Genomic DNA, 15595 nt, shown 5'->3' on the forward strand with positions numbered 1-15595 from the left:
TATTTCTTATTTTGTTTAATATTTTTACTTAGTAATAATAGTAATGATAATACTGTCAAGTCAAATTGACATATATAGAATCACAAAATATTTAGCCAAATTGTGCAGCCCTATAAACAAGCCAAGCAAAAAACATTATCCAAAAAAAATTGGCAGTTACATTTTTCCCAAATTATGTAGCTTATGAAGAAATATGCTTTTTTTGTTTTTTAAAGAAAGATAAACATGAAGTTAAAAAATTTATTAACTTGCTCCATTTTAACGTAACTTGGCTTGAATAAAGTGTTCATATGAACATATAAAAATATTGTATTCTTTTATTTTATTTTATTTACACACACACACACACACAGATAGGGGATTTTTTGCTCCTCATTTCATATGTCCACGCCATTGTAGAGAAGATACTCAAGCATCGATTGAGTGCAGAAAATTGTTATTTCTCTTCTTCTAAAACAAACCCCAGAATAGAGAATACTGTATGTGTGCGCAAGCAGCCAGGCTTCAAGGAAATGTTAAAACTGGACTACTTGTAATAACACAGTACCACACTGGACACATCAAACATTTATTTTATAAAAAAAGAAACAACTCACCTGAACCTCCACTTCTTGAGATATGTCGACACGAGCCACTGGAGGGCGCAAAAGGCTGGGGCCAAACACTGTGGCCAAATTACTCAGAGACATTTTATTCTCTCCCTTCCTCTCTGCAACACTGAGAAACACAAAAAGAGAGAAATATGTGCATGAGAAGGGGAAAAAGAAAATATACAGAGAAACATCTTTTTTTTTAATTTACATCCATCAGTGCTGAAAGTGATTCAGGTTAGTCTGGGGTGAAACTAAATCAGTGTTTTGACAGTTACGAGTTGAAAGGATGTTGTGTACCGTCTCAGGTGATGTAAGAGGAAAAGGAGAGTGTTGCGGTTTACATCTGGTAGAGCCTGCAACAGAGTCAGCATGCTGTCGGCCCTGAGATATGGATCGGCAATGTCTGCCATAACCAAATAGAGAAAGAGATATGTATTATCATTTAAATGATTCATCATCATCATCATGTATACTGTTCTCACGTTGCATGTTGATGCACAGGCCTGTGCAACTGTGTGTTCAAGTGTGTGAAGGCCTCACCTAGTGCATCTGCAAGCTCCTTGAATCGCTCAGAGGGAATAAGAGGTAAAGGAAGTTCTCTAAAGTACAGTTTGAGAGTGCCTGATACAGCGTTCACATCTACAGTCCTCAGTTTACTCACAGCCTCACGGTAATCTACAGAGAGAGAGACACTTTTCAGATAAGTACACTTGAGATTAGTTCTGTGAGAATCTGTTGTTTGACACACCCACACACACACTCACTAGTGTTGAATGCATGTTTTAGTGCTTGTATCTCTGTGCTGGCTCCTGAGATTCTGTAGATCCCCTCTTCTTTCAGACCCCTCCTCTCAATCTCCTCCACACAGGAACGGACAATATGAGGGACCAGCACACTCTCTTTGTGTGTGTGTGTGTGTGTGTGTGTGTGTGTGTGACCCTGGACCACAAAACCAGTCATAAGTAGCACGGGTATATTTGGAGCAATAGCCAGGTATGGGTCAAAATTATCTATTTTTGTTTTATGCCAAAAATCATTAGGATATAAGTACAGATCATGTTCCATGAAGATATTTGGTAAATTTCCTACCGTAAATATATAAAAACTTAATTTTTGATTAGTAATATGCATTGCTAAGAACGTCATGTTTTTGCTCCCTCAGATTCCAGATTTTCAAATAGTTATATATTGGCCAAATATCACCCTATCCTAACAAATACTTAAGCTTATTTATTCAGCTTTCAGATGATGTATAACTTTCACATTTCAAAAATCTATTATTCAAAAAATCTCTCTCTCACACACACACACACACACATATTTTCAACTGATCACAATAAGAAACGCTATAATGATTATATTGCATTACAGTTCATGGGATCATTCAGTACAGAGATCATGTGACGCTGAAGACGAGTAATGGATAGTAAGTGTAAGATAGTAAGCAAGCAAGGGAGAGCGGGGACATGGGATTGGGAAAGGTCTGCGAGCCAGGAATTTAACTCGGGATGCCCAAAGCACAATGGCACTACATATCGGCATGCTGCCAACAAGGTTTTTGGCACCGACCATGCATTTTTAATTGTGGCGTAAGTGTTTACTTTTTGGAGCCACTGAGTAAAAAGACTACATTTAAAGAGTACTGAATTATTAACAACATAATATTATTGCAACATCTTAATAGTCTTAGGAATTTTTGGATTGTGAACTCACATTGCCACTTGTCCAATCGGCACACAGTACACTGGTTCCTGAACTAGAGGGGTGGTGCTAGGAGGCTCGAGAGGGTGGGGCATGTACTTGATTGACAAGGTCACATCAACTTGGCCCAAAGAACAAGTGACTTTCTTCCATTTCTTAAATATGTTGTCAGTGTCCAGCTGTAAACACATATATATATGGCTCTTTTATGCACCACATTAATAAATAAATGAACAGACTGATCTAAAACTGTATACATTTGTGCAATTTAATCTAAAGGTGGTTTAATCTTATGACTGTTTTATGTGAATCCAGTCAATTATTTAAAAAATCATGGTTATTTCCACACAAATAATACCGGTTTAAAATGAAGATGGAGAGATGATGACAAGATGTTTATGTTTGGATAAACAACTCATTTAAAAGGACACAAAATGAAGCAAAAAGTATATGAACTCACATTTAACACCGCCCTGCCCACAATGTCATCCTGTGTGCCGTTCTCATACTGAGACACAAATACCATGAACAGCTGCCGTGCTCCCTCCACTTGAAACACAAGCTCCTATACACAATAACACATAGTGATACATTCAAATCAATTCAGTATATTAAATACAAGGCAAGTCACAGAATGCATGATCTAATTTCTAAAAATGCATAATGGCTTTTACCCACTCACCTCATCCCATTGTGGAGCAACACAGAAGGCTGAAAGGCAGGTTTGTTTTCGTCTGTCGTAAAACTCAAAGCCGTCTACCTCCACACACACATATGCACCTGAAAGGTCAAATGAAATAAAGACAAGAAGCTTATAGGAAGATATTGTTCAATGCATACATACTATAGCATTTTAATTGGAAAATAGATGGTATTTTTTGTTTGTTAATTTTTTTTAAAGCTTATTTGGGCACATTGTATTTTTGTAGTGTGTTACTTTGGCAACAGTGCTTGATGAAAGCAACACGTGCTTCATATTTAGTGCAGAATGTATGTGATGAGTTTGTGGGTTTGATGTGTGGCTCGGAAACTTTTATTCTTGTACAGACAACGTGTGTTTTGTCACTTACTGCTCGGGTTTTGCAGACCACACGCCGATTGAACCATCACATATATGCTCCCACATATATGTGCACTTTCATCTGTGAAAGACACAATAGAAGCGAGAGTGTTCATTGTGCACAAGTGTGATTGAGAGCACTATTTACTGAAAGAAAAATACAGAGGGAGCTTTACTGGACTGAATGCAGTGAAGGGGAGGTTGTTGAGTCATTCTGAGTTTGATACAGGAACCGGTAACAGACAGCAGGTCTGGAGGAACCGTCTCGATACCTGTGAAACACACACCCAAATGCATGGGGTTATAATCATGCGATCAATCATCAGGACAAAGTACACCGCTGGATGAAGATCACTCACAGTTTCCACTCTGTTTCTCAATGGCTTCTTTCCACTCAGTCAGGTCATACAAAGAAAACAGTCGGATAGTGTGACTCTGTGGAAGGAAAAATCATTATTGACCAATAACCGGAGAGATGTGTAGTTTAAAGGCTTCATGAACTGCAAACATCTTATTTACATCTATCGATCAAGCCTATTTTTTTTTCAAAACGTTCACACAATGCTTTATCTACGTTAATATTTTCTGGTTAAAAATGACAGTTACACGATTTTATATTATTTTATTTTAAATTAATTAATATTTAATTGACTACTTCATCATGTTTGCTACTTAATTTCAAATCAGAAATAGACATGACTTGTATAGGCATTCTGAATATTCACATTTGTTGTGAAAGGGCTTGCAATAGTTATACTTACTGTAGGTCTTTTGTTCACAAGACATTGGTTCCTCTCAAGGCTTCTTCCTCATCTAACTAAACAACTTTTAAGTTAAGTTAAGTTTTCAAGTTTTTTTTACTTGCCACTGTAACCTTTAAATTCATTTAAACTAATTTAGGGTATTAAATCTTATTCTGTTAACAGGTATGAACTGCTTTGGAACAATATATATTTAGAAAATTGCTTTAAAAGTGTTTTATATAAGGCTTCTTCCTCATCTAACTAAACAACTTTTAAGTTAAGTTAAGTTTTCAAGTTTTTTTTACTTGCCACTGTAACCTTTAAATTCATTCAAACTAATTTAGGGTATTAAATCTTATTCTGTTAACAGGTATGAACTGCTTTGGAACAATATATATTTAGAAAATTGCTTTAAAAGTGTTTTATATATATATATATAAACTGAATAGAAAAAAATGAATGCTTGTTGGATAGAAAGAATGTGCTCGTGTGTTCACGTGTGACACTGTTGTGGTTTTACCTTTCCACTGGTGCTATGTAGGTCTAAAGTAAAAGATGGCGTGTTTGTTAGGAGCCAGATCTCACACTCTTCAAGTTTGCGCCTCAAGCGATCAACAGCACGAGAAATTGACATCTTGCCTCCTTTCTGTAAATAACACAAACAAACATGTTGCTATCTGAAAGGGAACTTACTACTGCCTTTTCACATTTTTATGAAAGTTTATTAAACTTTTTTTGAATTTTAGCTAACATCTATGTCAGGCACACAACACGGACACAGATGCAGGCTTCAGCAGGAAAAGAGTTTATTTTTTAATAAGTCCAAACAAAAAGGGAAATTCCTCAAAAGAACAAAAATCCAGCCGGGGTATTTAGGAAAAAAAAAAATAGTCCAACAGAAACAATGAGCAAACAGAAACGTCCTTGAAAAAAAATTGGCGCTTCGCATGACTCTTGTATTTGATTTTACATTGACTTGGTTGTGTGTGTGTACACTTATTTGGTATTCAGTAGAATAGTTTAGAATAACCTCAGCACCAGACAGACACTGAACGCACGTCACACCTCTATTGCATTTGATCGTGTTCTAGCTGGGGCCTCAGAGACCCCGAACAGCTCACCCAAAATATTTTTGCTACTACTCACGTCAATTATTAATTATAATCACACACACTTGTATATTTTATATTATTGATCCCATAGACGACACACAAGAGGGGAATGAATAGAGCGAGAGATGAACAAAACATTGAATTCAGGTGAGCGAAATCAACCAATTATGCGCAGTAAGGGTGGTAACGAGAGGGAGGGAGGAACGCCACACAGGAGTACACTACACGGCGACCGATCAAAACAAAACACCATGTGCTCACAACATGCAGACAGATACAAAACACCACAACCGAAGGACAGGGTGATCAAACCGAGGACATGATAATCTAGGCTACTGTCAGAAATAACGTTACTAAGGACCGAAAATCTCACTCAGTCACATGTAAATGGCCTTACCGTGTGTTGCTGGAGTGCTTGTTTGAGCTGGTACATTTTGGCTCTGGTTTTACTGATTTTCATTTGGTATTCTGATGAGGGCAGATGTTCAGCTGCCCAGTGCAGCTTCAGGCCAACCAATGGCAAATACCAGCAAAACCTGTACTGTACCTGCCTCCTTTATAAGAAAACACATATAAGCCCATACAGTACATACACATCCATATCATGCTAATATGTTCAATAAATAAATAAAATACAAATTATAATGTATACTCTCAGAAAAAAGGTATACAACTGTGGCCGTACCCCTTCAGAGGGTACTATTATATTCACTAGGTACTATATACTATTATATACCATTTACTGGTAAATTAGATACAAAGATGTAACTTTTACCTTTTTTTCTAAAAGTATATGAACTATATAACAGGGGACCTCAAATAGCAGACCTCCAACTGGACCGCTATATCCTTTAATACTTTTATCTAGAGCCAAATGTGACCCTGGACCACAAAACCAGTCATAAGGGTCAATTTTTGAGAGTTATACATCATCTGAAAAAAACAAGAATGCAGCAAATAGAATTATTTTAAACTGTCATACGACTCCAACCGTTCAAGTAAACCAGGTTTGTGACAAGACATCTTTTTCCATCTACATTTAGCATTCATTTCTTTGTAGAAAAATTCTCAGACATTACTGCTTAGGCCCAATATTTTCATCTGCGATGATTATTTTGTCTTTGCCTATTTCTTTTTGTTTTATTTTGTTTAGGTTTTTTTCTTTTAGTACTTCTGTTGCCCAGATGGAAATGTATAACTATCCCAAAGAAAGTATTGTCCGGACCTCCGCTGGGAAGGAAACATAGAGACCTGTGATTGGTGGAGACTCACCCTGCACTTGTCAGTCTGGCACATAGCAGCATGTCTGTGTACAGGAAGAGGTGTCTCAGGTTGTGCCCGTTCTCACACACGTCTACCACAAACCCATCTCGCATCAGCTGACGTCTCTGTGGACGTGCACACATGTATATATTATTATGAGGAACATAATATTACAGTTTAATAATAAAGTTGAACAAAAATCTGCATGTCACGTGAGGTGGGGAGTACCTCTCCTCTGCTGAGCTTGACAGAACGTTTGCACTGCGACCGTTCATTGACCCCAGAGAGGAAACTGCTGGAGAGGCGAAGCGCTTCCTGCAGCGTGATGCTGTCGGGGTGATCGGGGGGCGTGTGCTTCCACAAGTCCTGAGGAGGACAAAGAAGAATGCCAATAAATCCATAGAATAGTTATAAATAAATGTAAGATGTGATCTTAAACAGAATCTCACGTGCAACACAAGTGTGGTTTTCATCACTCTGTCTAACGGCTTATACAGGAGAGCTGTGGAGTCCAATGTATGAATTATTGAATGTTCCCAGTGTTTAAAAATGCATTCAAAACCATACAGGGAAGCAAAAAAGGAATTGTTTACCTTCAAAGGTGTACTTAGTTTTGACATTGTCTGACCCTTTGGAGGACATCATACTCTATAAAGATAACAAGAGACAAAGGTCTTTGTGTTGTTTCCCCAAAAATAAAGATAACAAAAAGGGAAGAATATAAGACCTCTGCAAGCGTCCTGAAACGCTGGTCTGACTGCATACACTTCGGCACGATCTCCACTGCATTCTCATAGTTGTCAATGAAGCCCCGATACACTCCTAACTGGTTGACCTGCAAAATGACATCAAGCTATTATAAAATATACTATCAAATTAATATATATGTGCTATATTGAATTTGTTTGTGAACATTTCAATGAACTAATGCAACATTGTGTCAACTGCTTCATATTACAACAAATATTAAGTCAAGGAGGAATAAGCCATATTTCATTATCATCACTGCTGTCTGCTGATGATCAGTTTTATGGTATTACCAGCCACATGTTTGCATATAAAACAACTCACAAACTTATGAAACAGGTCTCCCACACAAAAATGATGCTCCCCGTGGCAAAGCTGTATCACTGGGGCCTCCTCCCTCTCCGGGCCTTGCTGTGACCGTGGGTCCATCCCTTCATCAGGTTGCAGTTTGGCCCGAAGGCTTGTGTAAAAGTCCTTGTGCAGATCTCTGAGCTCAGGGATTTGATAAAACACAGTCTGAACCTGCTCAGTGGACAACACAGGTTGAGAGGTTCCCGCTGCTGCCCTCAAAGCTTTCATAGGCTGCAGAGAAGGAGACATTATAGAGAGAAAATGAACAAATGTCAAAGAATGAAAGTAAGACTGGGAACTGAAATGAAACTCAGGCTGAAAATAGCTGATGTAACTGAAAAACACTTTATAAATACATCACAGAATGAACACAAAGCATCTTAATTGGTAAATGCCGGACACAATTTCTGTGAGGAAGTGCGTGAAACATGACACTTTTCATGCATTCTGTACTTCAACATTATGTTGCATGTCATTCTGGACTTTTTGGAAACTCTCTAGTTTAATGATAACCACTAATGGTCTGACTAGAAAGGGAAGCAATACTTCACTAAGAGAAACAGCAGTTGACCTACAGGAAGTGGCAGATGCGAAGAAGGTTCGATTTAAATAACGTGTCACTGGTTGAGAATCATTAAAAAAAAGAAGTGCTGAAGGATGTTTAGAGCTTGAGAAGAAACCCTAATTAGGTATGGACCAGAAAAACAGGTGTTTGCAAACAAAGTATTAAATTGCAACCAACGGCATAAATGGCATCGTAGTGAAGCTTTTCGTTTTTAATAAAGGAAGCAGTTTATATGCAGGCTCAGTCATAACATTTATCTTTCTCTGATATCTTTTGTTTAACCACAGTGGTTTTTACTTCATAACTCGCAATTTAGAAAGTCTGTAAAGCAAGAGCCTACTGATACCGTGTTGAAGAAGTGCTTAGGTCAGGAAATAATATTAATAAATGTCCGCTAAGAAAGTCCTGTTTGAGAGTCGTATTACCGTGAGAAGCGTCTCAAGCTCTGTCAGATAGATCTCCTCACTGATCAGAACCCCTTTCAGAACCACTGTTCTCTTCTGAAGCAGGTCATCTGGGCTCTCGGTTGTCTGGAAAAACATTACAACATTGTCTGAATATAACTGAATGGTGACCATGCTGAAGAGTCACACCACACAAATAATAGCAACTAACTAGGAGATAACATATTAACAATTATTATTAATCTTATAATGCTGATATACCCCAGCGACAGTAGCAATAACAGCATACAGGCAAGAACTCACTGATAGATCATTCAGATCAGATTTGTATTAAATATTCATTTTATGTAAACATTCTGTCCACTGCAGTCTTACTGGAGTGGATGGCAAACATGGCTCAGTTTGCAAAGAGCTGTGAGAAACCCACTCTGTCTCCTCAGTGAACACATCCTGTAGTAAGTCAGAAACCATAATCTCATCTTCAGTCACTGTCAGAAAAACATAACACAATATATAGCGCTACATAAGAGAGTATTAGATGACCAATGGCAGTTCAAAACTAATTACTGGTTATTAGTTTTTAAATGGATTACTATGTTGAAGTAAACAACCCAGACACATATTTTAAGGAAATGGGAATTGAAAGGTCTCACCGGGCGAGATGCCATAGGCCTTCAGATAGTCCAGTGCTTCTGTGTAGAGCTCCATCAGCAGCAGCAGAGAGCTGTCCAGAGTCACGGCGTGCAGCTCTACAGTTGTGAAGTGAATCCTCTCGCTTTCACACTGACTGTTGTTTGTGGTTACCAAGCTCATGTTCTTCCTGCTTCTCAGAAAGTGCAATAAGATATAGGCGGGGAGAAGTAAGATGTTCATTAAAAAAGAAATAATAGTCACATTGACAATGACAGTTAAGACAGGAAGAAGTACTGTCTGCTCACCTGCTTTAAAACAGGGAAACATGGTAATCTAATATCCAAGCACCCTGGGCAAATGATGAAACTGTTATATATTCATTTTACAACAATCACAATTTAAATATATTATATACAAACATAACAAATTTAAATATATTTATTAGCCAAAGAGGCAGTTTATATATACACTACAGTTCAAAGGTTTGGGGGTTGGCAAGTTTATATATATATTATTACATGTGTGTGTGTGTGTGTGTGTGTGTGTGTATGTATATATACACACACACACACGCACATACACACACACACACACACACAAATTACAAAGCTAATTTTCAGCATAATTACTCTTCATAATGTCACATGATCCTTCAGAAAACATTTGAATATGCTGATTTGGTGCTCAAGATACATTTCTTATTATTATCAATGTTGACAACAAAAGCAACAACAACAACTATGTAAATCAAAGGTATTATATTAATTATTATAAAAAGGCAAAGAGAGGACGGTTTACATTTCAATCTCAATAGCAGGACACGTCCATAATTCTTGTTCCCAAAACGTTTGTATACTGTGGAGTTCACTCACAGTTTAATACTGCCACCTACAGATCGAGAAATACTGAAAGGACCATCCCACAAAACCAAGTTTGAAGCCACTTTAAGAAATCAGTAAATCAGAAACCAGAAGGCCCTATATATTAAAATGTTCATGTGTTTCAACTCCTCTACTGAGATTCTGCCTAATCGACACTGTAAACCTTCTGTGCCCAGTTGTAACAAGAAAATCCTTGATTGACCGTTTTTGTTGTAACACAGGGGTGCCCAAACTCGGTCCTGGAGGGCCGGTGTCCTACAGAGTTTAGCTCCAACTTGCCTCAACACACCTGCTGGGAAGTTTATAGTATACCTAGTAAGAGCTTGATTAGCTGCTTCAGGTGTGTTTAATTGGGGTTGGAGCTAAACTCTTCAGGACACCGGCCCTCCAGGACCGAGTTTGGGCACCCCTGTTGTAACAGCTTCCCCTCCGTTGTGTTTCTCAATGAAGTTCTGGAGGGGGCGCTGACATCCCACTCAGGTCTGAAACTCCCATCCTCGAAAAGGAAAATATGATCGACAGTACTTCTTCTGATAAAGTCTTTTAAAAATGGTTTGGCTTGTCACACATGACATTAAAATAGGTACTAATAATATAGTACCGTTTCAACAATGTTTTAAAATAAGTCATTAAGTTATTATAAGTCATAATTCTAGTACACACAGGTATTCAGTTCATAGAGGAAGCGCTAATGCTTTTACAGCTGTAGGTTAGCTACTAGGCCTGCGGCAATATTATAAGTTTAGTATGGTAGTATGATATTCTGCACATATTGCAGAGAACGTGAACATGAGCATACAGTGATAATACAGAATACAACAAAACATCACATAAAAAAAAAGTCCTGACTTGTGGCGTATCGAATACTGTTTCTGGGCCCAAGCCTCTACTCTATTCCAATTGAGAATACTATAGTATATATTTAAGCTAAGCTTAAGTCTCCGGGCTTATAGTGTAGTTTCCAGTAGGAAATTATAGTGTAGTATTCCTGTATCAGCAGTACTACAGCACATAGTGAGCATATTATCACTATTTGTTGTTTGCTTTTTGGGATCAGATAGTGCTTTTCGACCCAGGAATGGTGATGCTTAAGATACTGTACTTCCTCAATCCATTGGCCTTGCAGTTTCAGTCTTGCAAACTAACTGGTCTGACTTTAAGCACCTGTTTTAATTAATTAAAGCATGTTCCTTTCTTCTGTGGAACATAAGAATAAGATATTTTAAAGAATGTTGGTAACCAAACACTTTTGGTTTCCATTGTTTTCAATTGTATGGACCAAAAACATTTTTTTTAAAATGATAGAATTAAAAAAAGGGGCCATGTGACAATTAAGTTAATAATAAAAAGGAAATAAATTAATTTACTTAAGCAACAAAAGTGTGGCCTTTCAATGTAAGATCCAAAAGGCTCCAGTATTTAACTCTTATGCCTTTGCCAAGTGCTCATATTATCTGTATTTTTAATGGTTGATGGGAAGTCATGGCCTAATAGTTAGAGAGTTGGATTCGTAACCCAACGGTTGCGGGTTCGAGTCTTGTACCGGCAGGGATTGTAGGTGGGGGGAGTGAATGTACAGCGCTCTTTCCCACCTTCAATACCACGACTGAGGTGCCCTTGAGCAAGGCACCGAACCCCCAACTGCTCCCCGGGTGCCGCAGCAAAAAATGGCTGCCCACTGCTCTGTGTGTGTTCACTGCTGCTGTGTGTGCACTTTGGATGGGATAAATGCAGAGCACTAATTCCGAGTATGGGTCACCATACTAGACCTCACTTCACTTCACTTATTTTTATGTCACATGGAAACGACGTGCACTAAACTATGATGGAGTGTTTCCTCTATATTTATTTGCAATTCAAAGGGGGCACTGGGGAATGTACCAACTGATGCTTCATGCTCACCTGATTCTAGCTGTGGTTTGTAGTTTGAACCAAAAGTAATTGAATGCCTTTGTATGTGGAATATTCATTTGATTTTCATACTTCCCCGTATGATGTCGGATAGGATCAAATTCAAAACAGAGTTTCTAACATCATATAACCGCAGGGACCGGCTGGTTTTCCTGCTTCCTTTGCAAATGGAGGATGCTGCCCATTTCCATTTCTAACAGTGGAGCAGCTTCTATAAGTACCACTGAAACCACCAAATTCAATTATATTCTGTAAGTTGCATCTAATAGGTATAAGGAAATAAGGACAAAGGAAAATGCATGGAGAATTGTGAGGGAAGGGATTGATGACTATGTTTGGTTGTTGCAGGAATGGAGAGGGAGAGCAATAATGTGCAATTAAAAACGAAGCTGGGGGAATAATACAGCAGGACAATACAGAGATTTGAATGATGGCATAATGATGAGAATGATGATAGAGAAATAAATGATGAGAGTTGATAGAGGAAACGTTAATATATATATATATATATATATATATATATATAATTATTTTTTCAAAAGCTGATCACTTAATTTTGTTGTGGCCACAGACTGTACGTGATTAATCTCAAGTCTCAAGCAAGTCACAATTACTACGTTTTCATTGTTTCATTGTTGTGATGTTTATGTGAGACCTACGCTGACAAATGAAGCAGAACTGAATGCTATTTTTTACAAGATGTTATGATAACAGCCTGTGTGATTTTGAGGATATTTAGAAAAATGTCTGAAAATACGGTTATTTTTCTATTTTATGTCATGCAGAAAAAAATAAAGTCATACAGGTTTGAAATGACATGAGGGTGAGTACAACAGAAAGTAATACAGGTTTGAAATGACATGAGGGTGAGTAGATGACAGATTAATAATTTTTGTGTGAACTGTCCCTTTAAATGAAAGTAACACTGGTAGTAATTTGAATTTAACCTATGGAAAATAATTGTACTACATAGTGGATTCAGTTGCTGAATGTGTTTTAGGAGAGCACATTTAGAGAATGTGTTTTAGAAGAAAAAATTCTCTGCTTGTTTCTCTCGTTTCATCTGTTTTGCCCAGGCTTGAAAGGCTGCTTGTTTTCTGAAAAGCAAGCAATTTTACCAGTACCTCACTGCTCACATTTCCTGCCTCTCTCCCAGGCGGCGGAGAGCTTGCGTAAGAAGCCGTGGGAGTGACAGTCTATGATTGTTCAGTTCCTGAGAATAATGGATGGTCTGATGGCGCATCCCCAAACGAAAAAGAGAAAAGAAGTCGCAAACAGTAGTCCATTATTAGGCCTGCGAACACCAACCGTGCAAGTGTGTGTGGTTAGAGGTTAAATGCGATGCACAATGATGGTGCTGTGCCAGTGCTAATCTGAAAAATAGTCAGACAAAAATAAATTCTAGGTCAAATAGAGGGAAGATATAAGACTACAGTGTCTTGGGTTACAGCAACTTCTCCCACGCACTGCAAGGTCAGTTGACAGATAGGAAGCTGTCCAGCAATTCAGAGTGCAGAAGAATAACTTCTGTTTCACATGAAATGAAACTATTTCCTGTATAAGAGGTTTAACTGTTCAAACTGCTTAAAGGATTTAAATGTAGGACAATGATTGTTCTTAGTTTGCCTCTGTCAGTTTGTAAAAGCTATTTTAGTAATTTATGATGAATTTAGTGAGCCATTTTAGATCTTTAGATTTTAGATTTCCTTGATTTGTTCAGGGTGCAGAATGCAATCTCAGTGTTGTTGTGTTTGATCTTTTTCAGATCAAACGGCCAAACCTCTCAACCATAACCAAACGTGTGTGTGTGCTTACCTTGACACTGCAATAAATGTACATTCCTCAGACTATTTCATGCATGAGTTTTTTTATGACTGGGCCAATTTTTTGGGGAAAAGATACGTATTAAGTTTCAGATACATTCCTGTGGTCACATCGAATTAATTTCACACTGTAAAAAATGTTTTAACTGTAAATGGTTGAGCATTGCATTATATGTCATGTTACTGTAAAATACACTGAACAAAATTATAAACGCAACAATTTTTTTGTTTTTGCCCCCATTTGTCATAAGCTGAACTCAAAGATCTAAGACTTTTTCTATGTACACAAAAGTCCTATTTCTCTCAAATATTGTTCACAAATCTGTCTAAATCTGTGTTAGTGAGCACTTCTTCTTTGCCGATGTGACGAGGCTGACGAGACATGAGACGTGTGGATCCATCTGCAGGCTTTATTCAAGAGACGTGGTAAACAGGCAGGGTCAAAACAATGGCAAACAGGTATATGGCGGGCAAAACACAAGAATAGTCCCAGGGCTAGCGTAGGTCACCGATCAGCTGACAGAATCACAGGGGCGAGACGAGAGGGAGAAATCCAAGAAAACAGGCAAAGATCAGAAACCGCAAAAACAGGCAAGGCAAAACAATGAAAACACGGAGATTCGGAAAGGGGTACAGGCTAAACAATACTCAGCCGAGAAAGGTGGTTAGAGTGGGTGTTATATAGTGAGTGAGGTGATTAGACACAGCTGTGTGCAATCAGTGCAGTGTGCAAATCGTGCAAAGAATGATGGGATATGTAGTCCAGGGTGCTATGCAACAGTGTGTGTTGTGCGAGAGTCAATGAAATGGAAAGGGTGACCTCATCCAGCATAATATTACAATAATAATGCCATCTATTCTCGCTCAATAGCATAAATATTCTCAATATTCTCCACAATAATATATAAGAAAAAGACGTTTCATGTCTGTGCACACAGGGTGCACGGAGGTATGCAAATAAAGACATACGATGACAGGCAGGCAGGACAGCCTATTGTATTCCTCGGACCGAGGGATATGATTGGACAAACGTTTTATGGTCCTACACCTTCCATAGATGATATAAATAGCCTACATATAATACATTTAGATCACTAAACTTGGTGATTGCTATCAGGATGTGAAGAGACTTTCAACCAGCATAACAAAAAAAGTTTTTGAACCAAATCACCTACCCTGCTTTTAAAATATACGGCTGTAAGTTATAAAACATACCCCATATTTCTGCTCATATGACAATCAGTTGCCATCCTAAGATCAGAGAGATCAGACACGAGGTGATTCAGAGTCCTCAGAAAACTGATCAGAAGTTCTAATAAGAGTTGGACAGAGAATGATATAAAGTGCTGAGCGCATCTGTAAAGGTAGAGTTGCAAGAGAAAACAGAGGAATCGTAATAACACTATGATACCCAACTTTATACACAAATATACCTTTTATATAAATAAACTATAAACTGTATATTTTAATTTTGAACTCAATTCCAGTTGCCCTGTCTCTCCTCCTGTTTGTTTTGGTGTGGCTGGTTAAGTGAATGTAGTCCGTGACGGCCAGATCGTTAACGGCTGGTCTATGTGGTAATACAGTACATCAGGCAGGACATCCAAATGCTCGCCTATCGTTCATCGACCTCAAATATGGCTTTTCATCTGAAAGATGTATGTAGTAACAACTTTACATGGCCGCTCAATCTAATGTTAACCTAGAAAATGTGCGCTATTGAAGTGTCTGTGTGGAGTGTGGAGCTGAACAGTAGCGCTCACTGCAGGACAGATGGAGGTACCACTGCACTCACTTACTCTTAAAAT

General features: G+C 38.1%; 1 protein-coding gene across 3 annotated transcripts in view; it reads right to left on the bottom strand.

Moving 5' to 3' along the window:
* Positions 1 to 10038, bottom strand: part of LOC107597096 (active breakpoint cluster region-related protein) — a 15272-nt gene extending 5234 nt beyond the window's left edge. The window contains exons 1-19 of one of the 3 annotated variants that reach the window (XM_016288005.1): positions 9971 to 10038; positions 9478 to 9521; positions 9193 to 9359; positions 8915 to 9027; positions 8561 to 8665; positions 7544 to 7801; positions 7200 to 7307; positions 7066 to 7120; positions 6922 to 6974; positions 6701 to 6838; positions 6482 to 6597; positions 5607 to 5763; positions 4618 to 4743; positions 3714 to 3789; positions 3531 to 3626; positions 3365 to 3436; positions 2977 to 3074; positions 2755 to 2859; positions 2307 to 2473 (exon numbers count right to left, since the gene is read on the bottom strand). In XM_016288005.1, the coding sequence (XP_016143491.1) occupies positions 2307 to 2473; positions 2755 to 2859; positions 2977 to 3074; positions 3365 to 3436; positions 3531 to 3626; positions 3714 to 3789; positions 4618 to 4743; positions 5607 to 5763; positions 6482 to 6597; positions 6701 to 6838; positions 6922 to 6974; positions 7066 to 7120; positions 7200 to 7307; positions 7544 to 7801; positions 8561 to 8665; positions 8915 to 9027; positions 9193 to 9352 (2003 nt within the window). In that variant the 5' untranslated portion in view covers positions 9353 to 9359; positions 9478 to 9521; positions 9971 to 10038. Of the gene's footprint in view, positions 1 to 2306; positions 2474 to 2754; positions 2860 to 2976; positions 3075 to 3364; positions 3437 to 3530; positions 3627 to 3713; positions 3790 to 4617; positions 4744 to 5606; positions 5764 to 6481; positions 6598 to 6700; positions 6839 to 6921; positions 6975 to 7065; positions 7121 to 7199; positions 7308 to 7543; positions 7802 to 8560; positions 8666 to 8914; positions 9028 to 9192; positions 9363 to 9477; positions 9522 to 9970 lie in introns of those variants that run through there. The other 2 variants (XM_016288004.1, XM_016288006.1) reach the window with 2 other exon arrangements.
* Positions 10039 to 15595: the final 5557 nt, after the last annotated feature.

The sequence above is a fragment of the Sinocyclocheilus grahami genome, unplaced genomic scaffold (genome assembly GCF_001515645.1).
Source record: "Sinocyclocheilus grahami isolate Dianchi unplaced genomic scaffold, SAMN03320097.WGS_v1.1 scaffold227.1, whole genome shotgun sequence".
NCBI classification, from domain to species: domain Eukaryota; kingdom Metazoa; phylum Chordata; class Actinopteri; order Cypriniformes; family Cyprinidae; genus Sinocyclocheilus; species Sinocyclocheilus grahami.